This window comes from Centruroides sculpturatus, unplaced genomic scaffold (assembly GCF_000671375.1).
Source record: "Centruroides sculpturatus isolate CEXI.00-Female unplaced genomic scaffold, Cexi_2.0 scaffold476, whole genome shotgun sequence".
NCBI classification, from domain to species: domain Eukaryota; kingdom Metazoa; phylum Arthropoda; class Arachnida; order Scorpiones; family Buthidae; genus Centruroides; species Centruroides sculpturatus.
Window position 1 is genome coordinate 286,824 of NW_019384596.1, and position 7,691 is coordinate 294,514.

At 30.9% G+C, this 7,691-nt stretch overlaps 1 protein-coding gene across 1 annotated transcript; it reads right to left on the minus strand.

Annotated features, from left to right (window-relative positions):
* Window positions 1-528: 528 nt before the first annotated feature.
* LOC111624886 (patched domain-containing protein 3-like) lies at window positions 529-4,639 on the minus strand. Its single transcript, XM_023367864.1, has 4 exons — window positions 4,312-4,639; window positions 3,867-4,199; window positions 3,379-3,799; window positions 529-1,718 (listed from the first exon to the last, which is right to left on the minus strand). The coding sequence occupies exons 1-4, from the start codon at window positions 4,598-4,600 to the stop codon at window positions 788-790; spliced, it is 1,974 nt and encodes a 657-aa protein (XP_023223632.1). The 5' UTR covers window positions 4,601-4,639; the 3' UTR covers window positions 529-787.
* Window positions 4,640-7,691: the final 3,052 nt, after the last annotated feature.

Genomic DNA, 7,691 nt, shown 5'->3' on the forward strand with positions numbered 1-7,691 from the left:
TCCGTTGCGTGTCGCTTCGCGTTGAATTTTCGTCGATGTTAAGCCTAACGAAGACTATTGTATCGTTAAAAATTATTTTTTTATTTTGTACAAACAAAATAAATATATTGAAAAATATAAAAACAATAAAAAATTATACTTCAGAAGTTAATTTAGTATCAAAAACGTAAACTATTTGAGTAGCCCAAGACATAGCCAAAGATTGCAGCGCCACAGCACTGACGAAAATTTAAATTTGCCGACTGGAATTCTTTCGGATGATTGACTTTCGGATAATCGACTCTCTACTGTATTATTATTTTGTTTGTGTACTTTATAAAAGCGCATTTATTATATAAAACAGAATAAACCACACACGCGTATTATTGCATAAAGTGGTTATAAATTATTATAGGCATAATTTTCTAAAAAAATTATCATCATAAGCTATCAATATATTCATTATCTACAAATCATAATCGTAAGAATTTTTGAATATGATTCGTGGACTGAATATTAAATTAAATTCAAATAAATCATAAGAAAGAATAAATTATTTAAATATTGTTTTATTAATAACTTGTAAATATACTGTTTGTAAATATCTTACTTAAGTACTTTTTAACTCGTATGAAACCATTATATAATATTTTCAATCAGACATTCACAATTGGTAAAAACAGAACATAAGTATATCAAAATCTTGCATATAAAATCGTTGATCCGTAGATTTTGCCGAAAGTCTTATCACAGGAATGTAAAAAAATTTATGGCCCACATATTTTTTTATAGATGTTTGATACAAACTTTATGTATCTTCATTATTTTGAATAGTATCCTTGCTTTCAATATCACTTTCAGTTTTTCTTAACGAATTCAATTCTTCTGTCTCTTCTAATGTGTTTAGATCCGTGGCTGTAGGCCTATTTTTAGCCTTAAAATAGTATAAATTGTCAGTAAAACTTAATAAAGTGGGTAAAACAACCAACGCGTGAATAGATGCCAAAATCATCACTATAAAAACAATTTTAAAGAAAATAATAAAGGAATAAGATTTCGCTAATATCAAAAAGAATATTCCCAATATAGTACTTGTCGCACCTTGTACTACGGGCATTCCAACAGAAAAGAGTGAATAACGTATTTTCTCTTTACTGGTTGCATAATCGCAAGATAAATACGCGTAAGATATATGCGAAACAAAGTCTACGGAAAATCCTACACACATGATAAGGGACATAAGGGCTAGGGCGTCCAGATTTACATTCCAGTAACTCATTAAACCGATAACACCCACTTCGATGGACACAACCGAAAAAGAAACGAACAGAGCACATTTTATATTCGGTATGAAGGCGAAGAAAGTGATCACCATGATGGCTGCTGCGGATGCCACCGTCTGAATAGAAATATCTCTGACGTATAGGAGTTGTTCTATTATAGGGAATAACAGACTGTATATTATCACAGGGAATTCGCTTTCGTCGGCAATTTTATACAGCTCAATTAACATATTCTTTTCTTGAATGGAGTTACGTATATTTTTAGAATGGACGATAAATCTAGTTGCTACTATATCCGTGTGATTTTCATTGAATATCACATCAGTAGATAATTTTTCAAATATATTAAACCGAAAAAATATCTTCAGTCCTTCGATGAAATCTTGTTTATTCGATATATTATAACCTCTAAAAGATAACCATCCTTGAGGTGACTTTACTACCGTTTTGTAGATTCTGGAAAAGAATATAAAAAATAAAGATTTACATTAATAACTGAGAGAAAAATTTTAAAACAATGTATATTTTTATTTTTAAAAATTGCTGATGTATAATATCAATAGCTACAGTAGGGTGGCCCTAAAGTCCGTGTGAAGTTTTTTAATTCAATAAATAAAGACACGCAATACAAATGTTAAAACGATTCTATAACTTATATTTTGAAGATGTTTATCTGTTGATTTTATCAATGTAGAACGAATTAATTATATTTACGGATCTCGTTAGTGACTTTAAATGGTGACAATCGAAGAGAAAATAATCTGCATGTTTTGACTTACAGTCAATAGCAACCGTTGGGAAAAATCACATCTTTGAAGATGTAATAAATTTTAGAAATTTTATATTAATAAATTGAGAGTTCTATTGAAATCTCTTATTGTGGGCAGTTATCACACACAATCCAGCCAGTCTGTTGTCTCCTATCGTAGATCGATTGCGAGTCTTGACTCCGCCTTACACTCACTGAATAAACGTTTAATAACTTACAACGTGTTGTTAGAAAAGTCAACCAAATCTTAATTGCCTCGGCTACAACTGGGTAAAGGATTTTTGCCCGAAAAATCAGGTCCGCTTAATCGAAGAATCCGTGGGCCCGTTTCATTCTTCTACATCCGGCCACTGGTGGAAGAATGGATAAAAGAGTGGATAAAATCTCAGAACATGGGTTCGCAATTCTCAAACGGACTGGCTACGTGGAGTTTTCCGGGTTTTCTCAACATGTTTAACAAGAAAGTTCTCACGGAAGTTCTCACGGAAGGCACCTTTTCCTTGGCAGATCGCCCACGTTTGCGTTGCCATATCCCTTCTGAGCAAATCATTCTTTCAAACCTCGAACCGTGTGGTGTAAAAACTTTGACAAAGTTCTTCCGTACTTTCAATGTCTTTGGCCATTCCAAGAAAGTGCTTTTTGCTCAGATTTTCGTAGCAGCTGGATCCAGTTGCATAAGCAATATGCTTTATTAGGAGGATAATTTCATCTTTGAATCTGTCTTACATCTAACAAGAAAGTTTTAACCCTACACCCAGAATAGTTTCATTGTGCACCGAAATTGTGCAATTTCCAAAATGAATCCTGCCGGTGCCACCGAATATAATGATTGGCGTATGTAAAATTTTAGAAAGAAGAAACCTTTTACTGAAATATGTATTTAAAAAACAAACTCTTGTAGAAATTAACACATCGAAACTCTTTAATTTAATGTTTCCAAAGATAAGTTTACCGGTACAAGTCGTCAATAGTTTATGTGTTGAACTAACTTTGTGAAGTGTTTGAAACGAAATGAACGTATTTAGCCACCTTTTATATTGTATTATTTCGTTTGGTTGTATATACAGTATGTACTGTACTTTTTTCCCTACTTGGATGAATTATATTTTCAGTAGTACGTTACAAGTGCTCCTTCTTTTTCCAACACTTCGTTTGTCATTTTTGCAGCTAATTAAAGTGAGGGATTTCGAGTCGAAAATCACTTTTATAAAGGAATGTAATACTAATTAAATCATTGAAATAATCTGCTAATAAATTTAGCATTTTGAAAATGCATTTCTGTATTAATAGAAAAAAATATATATAATTTAAAATTATATAATGAGATATTATTTTATTTGTATTTACCTGAGCCACGATTCCGTAAATTCTCTTCCAGCAGAAAATGAAGTGTTTTCAAACTTTTGCAATAGATTTTCTACTTTCTCTTGAATAACAGGATTCGAATAATCTAATGTTTTGTTTATGATAATTTGAATTCGATGAGGATAATCTGTGAAATAACGATAATGCCAATCCATATATTTCCAACCGTACGATTCATATTGAAAGATGTTTCTGTAATCCATTCCTTCTTTGATGCTGTAACATCCATAAATAGAACATCCCAAATAGGTAAAAAACACGAAAAGAACAATACTCTTGGAATGTTTATTGGTCAATAGCTTAGAGAAATAATCACGGAAAAATATCATCGGCCATACTATCTCGCTTCTCTTGTCTGAGTCGTCGCCGTAACAAAATAACGTATAAAGGCGATTCTTGCTGTCTGAAAAAAATATATATACCGTAAGTTTATGACATTTTGCAAGTATTTAGTTAATGAAAAATCATACCCGCTTCTATCTTAGAAACAGTTGGCTGAAATGTTAATGGATGCAATTTTTTCTTTTCTCTGTAACCGCTAAGGGCGAGGCAAGCACCGAAGAAAGTTATCTCGTAAATATAACAAAATAAAATGGAAGTTAAAGCATAAATAGAATAAATTTGAGTAATTTTGAATGGTGTAACTATGCCCACACAGAATGATAAAAAATTAGTCACAGAAGTGAGAGTTATAGATACAGCGGCTTCGGAGAATGTTTCGCCCATTCTCTGTTCTACAGAATTCTTCGAATTTGTTCTCCTCCAACAAGCAATCAAGACAAACGAATCATCGATTCCAATTCCTAAAAAATAAAGTAAAAAATACTGCGATATTATATTTTCAGAAGGAAGAAAATAAAGAGAAACAATGCCGTAAATATATATATAAGAATTAATTTTAAAGACAAAACTTACCTAACATTAGAAATGGTACGGACAACACAACATCTACGTAGGGCACTCCACACATCATGACGAAACCAAAAGACGCCACAACACACAAGGAAGCAGAAATACCACTCGCCAATCCTAACCAGGGTTTACTCACAATCCAATTTGTGCTGAGACACGAAAATATGGAAAAAGAAAACACAATAAATCCTGCACACGAACAAAGTGGTAACACGCTTACGGTGATTTGAGTTAACTCGTCAGCTACCGAGAGTGAAGTGAAGAGAGATAACTCGATATGTTTAAACTTCATCTTTTTCAGCTAGATAAAAAAGAAAATTAAAAAGAAACATATGATATATATTCAGATATTTATAAAAAAAAATTAATTTTATATACAAAATTAATCATTGAAAACTCGATTATTCGAACTTGACGGAACCGGAGGTCTTTCGGATGATCCAGAAACTCGTTTGTTTCTGTGTTTTTGATACATTAAACACTATGAATTTAACGTTTCGGATTTAAGAGTAATAGTGTACGCAGTTACTGTATTTAAGATTAGTTGCAGAGCGTGCCATTAAACTTACAGAACTTATTAAGTAAATTGTTAATACCAGCAAACTTTTCAGAAACAAAAACAAAAAAAAAAAAAATAACTTAAAATATAATTGTAAAAGTGGCTATTAACAAAATTCATACAAATTATTGACGAAAAGGAATGTTTTTTTTTTTTTTTTTAAAAAAATACGGTATAGACTATCTGTTTTCCTCGCACACAAAGAATAACAGGAAAACGAATATATTTTCAGTAGATTTATTAATAGTAGATAATTATATAATTTGTCATCTATTCATTTTACAACAATTGTTTTAAAATTATATATATTTTCTATACATTATTATCAATAATCATCTATTTAATTAATAAGAACGATAGCTTCTCGCTTCTCTTGTCATCTAAATAAAAGACAATTAGAAAATTTTAATTGTTTAGATAATTAAATTAGTTTTTTGTGTAAACTTTATTCTTAGTTTGTGTGTAAAAACATCCCAAAATCTTTCAAATTGTACAACGTTTGATGTTTGTAATAAATGTGTTTCATATATATTATGTGTGTGTGTGTGTGTGTGTGCACGATTTTACTCACCCTGTTTGAAGCTTAATAATTCCGTGCTTTTTGTCAAAATTTTCTGAAATTTTGCAGCGATATTTGTTTATGAGAGGGATTGATGCTATTCAATTTTAATGGTTAAAGGTCGAGGGAACGGGGAGATAAAAGGGGATCGTGTGTCGTATCTCGAATGGGGTCTGACTTAATAAAGATTTTACTCGTTATTAGCATTTACCATTTTTTATAAACTCATTCCTACCCTCAAAATTAAACTTTTTGCCATTTTATAATAGTTCAAAATATAAAAAAGATCTTTCTAATAAAATATCGTAACAAAAGGAGCAACCAAATTGCCGGAAAAGTTAAGCAACTCGTTGCTGGAATTTTAAATATTTAAGCTTAGAAATGAATATCTGACAGCGTTGGTTAATTAATGTTAATTTTCAGATAAAAAAAAATTAATGATTGAATTTCTCGTACTGAAAATTAACAAAACTGATTCGAACATTTATATAGGTCGTGTCAAAAGTCTCTTGTACCCCTTCCATTCAAAAAGTAATGGCGATATATTAATTTTGTTAATATAGTTACATAGGAAGTCGTGTGTGAAGAATAGGATGGGACATTTTTGTTGACCTTAAAAATGATTTTCAAGGTGTAATTTTTCAACGAGTAGACGTAACGTGAACCTTTCAAGGACAAAGTTAAAAAGCAGTATTTAATTGATCTTAAATCATTTACTGGATTCAAATAAATATACATTAAACTATATACAGTAATACCCAGAACTTACGCGATAGGTGGGACCGAGCGGTAACCTCGTAAGTCGGAGTATAATTTCGCATATAAATACATACAAATAATTTTTAATTGGGGCCGGAGACTAAAGAAAACAATAATTTAGAAAAAAAAATGTTTAATAAAATCTTAGATAATACATATGTATAACAAATTAGGCCTATATTATTTTACAATTTTTCACATTTACTTGATTATTACGCCATAATTTTAACATTGTTTCCATCTCAGCGATAATACTGTGACGTTTACGAATGATGCTTGAATTTAAAGATTGAGCATTTTTCACAGCTTCGAGAATTTTTTCTTTGCCTTTTATAATTGTTCTGACCGACAATTCCGGTAGATCAAACTTCTTTGCCAATTCACAAATTTTCATTTTTGTATCGAAGTCTTTAATAATGGGTACGTTCGTAAAGTCAAACGAGTTAAACGCGTTAGTAACGAATCGTTCGAAAAGTCTAACGAAATAGGAATAACGATGACGTCATTCTCGTTTAACTCGTTCGACTTTACGAACGTACCCAATGTTAACTTTACATTCCAAAGATAAAGTTTTTCTTTTCTTGTTTGATGCGGAAGAATCAGTTCTACTTTGTTTGGATGACATAGTAGAGTCTCTCGAGTCTCCGTAGATATAACACAGAAATAAATAACACAAAATAAATTATAGCTATGTGTGGATTCCGAGCGACACGTCCGAACATATAAGCCGAACAATAGTGTGGGGAGAGTGAGTAATCATTGGCGCTCAAAAGACGAATCGACGAGATTTGAAAATCGCGTAACTCCGGGTTCGCGTAAGTCGAGGTATTACTGTAATTTATCAATCGAGGAAAATGTAAATTTTTTCGGAGTATTTGCCGAAAATCATAAAGAATTCTTCTATTCGTAAGTGTATAGCCTAATACAATGCATAGATATTTCTTAGACATTCGAAATAAAGTTAATATTAAACTATAGAAATATCTACAGGATAAGTAGGAGGAAAAAAATTAAACAATAATTCGAAGAAATATTGCATATGTTTGATGATAACTTGTCGAACACGTTTTCATTTCTAGCCACTATGCCCCACGGCTGTAATTATCCTTCGTGTGAATTAAATAGTAATTAACTTATAAATATATATATACATATATAGTTATTCTCTATAATTTATATGAAGAATAAATTTTTACANGGCGAAAATTTAAATTTGCCGACTGGAATTCTTTCGGATGATTGACTTTCGGATAATCGACTCTCTACTGTATTATTATTTTGTTTGTGTACTTTATAAAAGCGCATTTATTATATAAAACAGAATAAACCACACACGCGTATTATTGCATAAAGTGGTTATAAATTATTATAGGCATAATTTTCTAAAAAAATTATCATCATAAGCTATCAATATATTCATTATCTACAAATCATAATCGTAAGAATTTTTGAATATGATTCGTGGACTGAATATTAAATTAAATTCAAATAAATCATAAGAAAGAA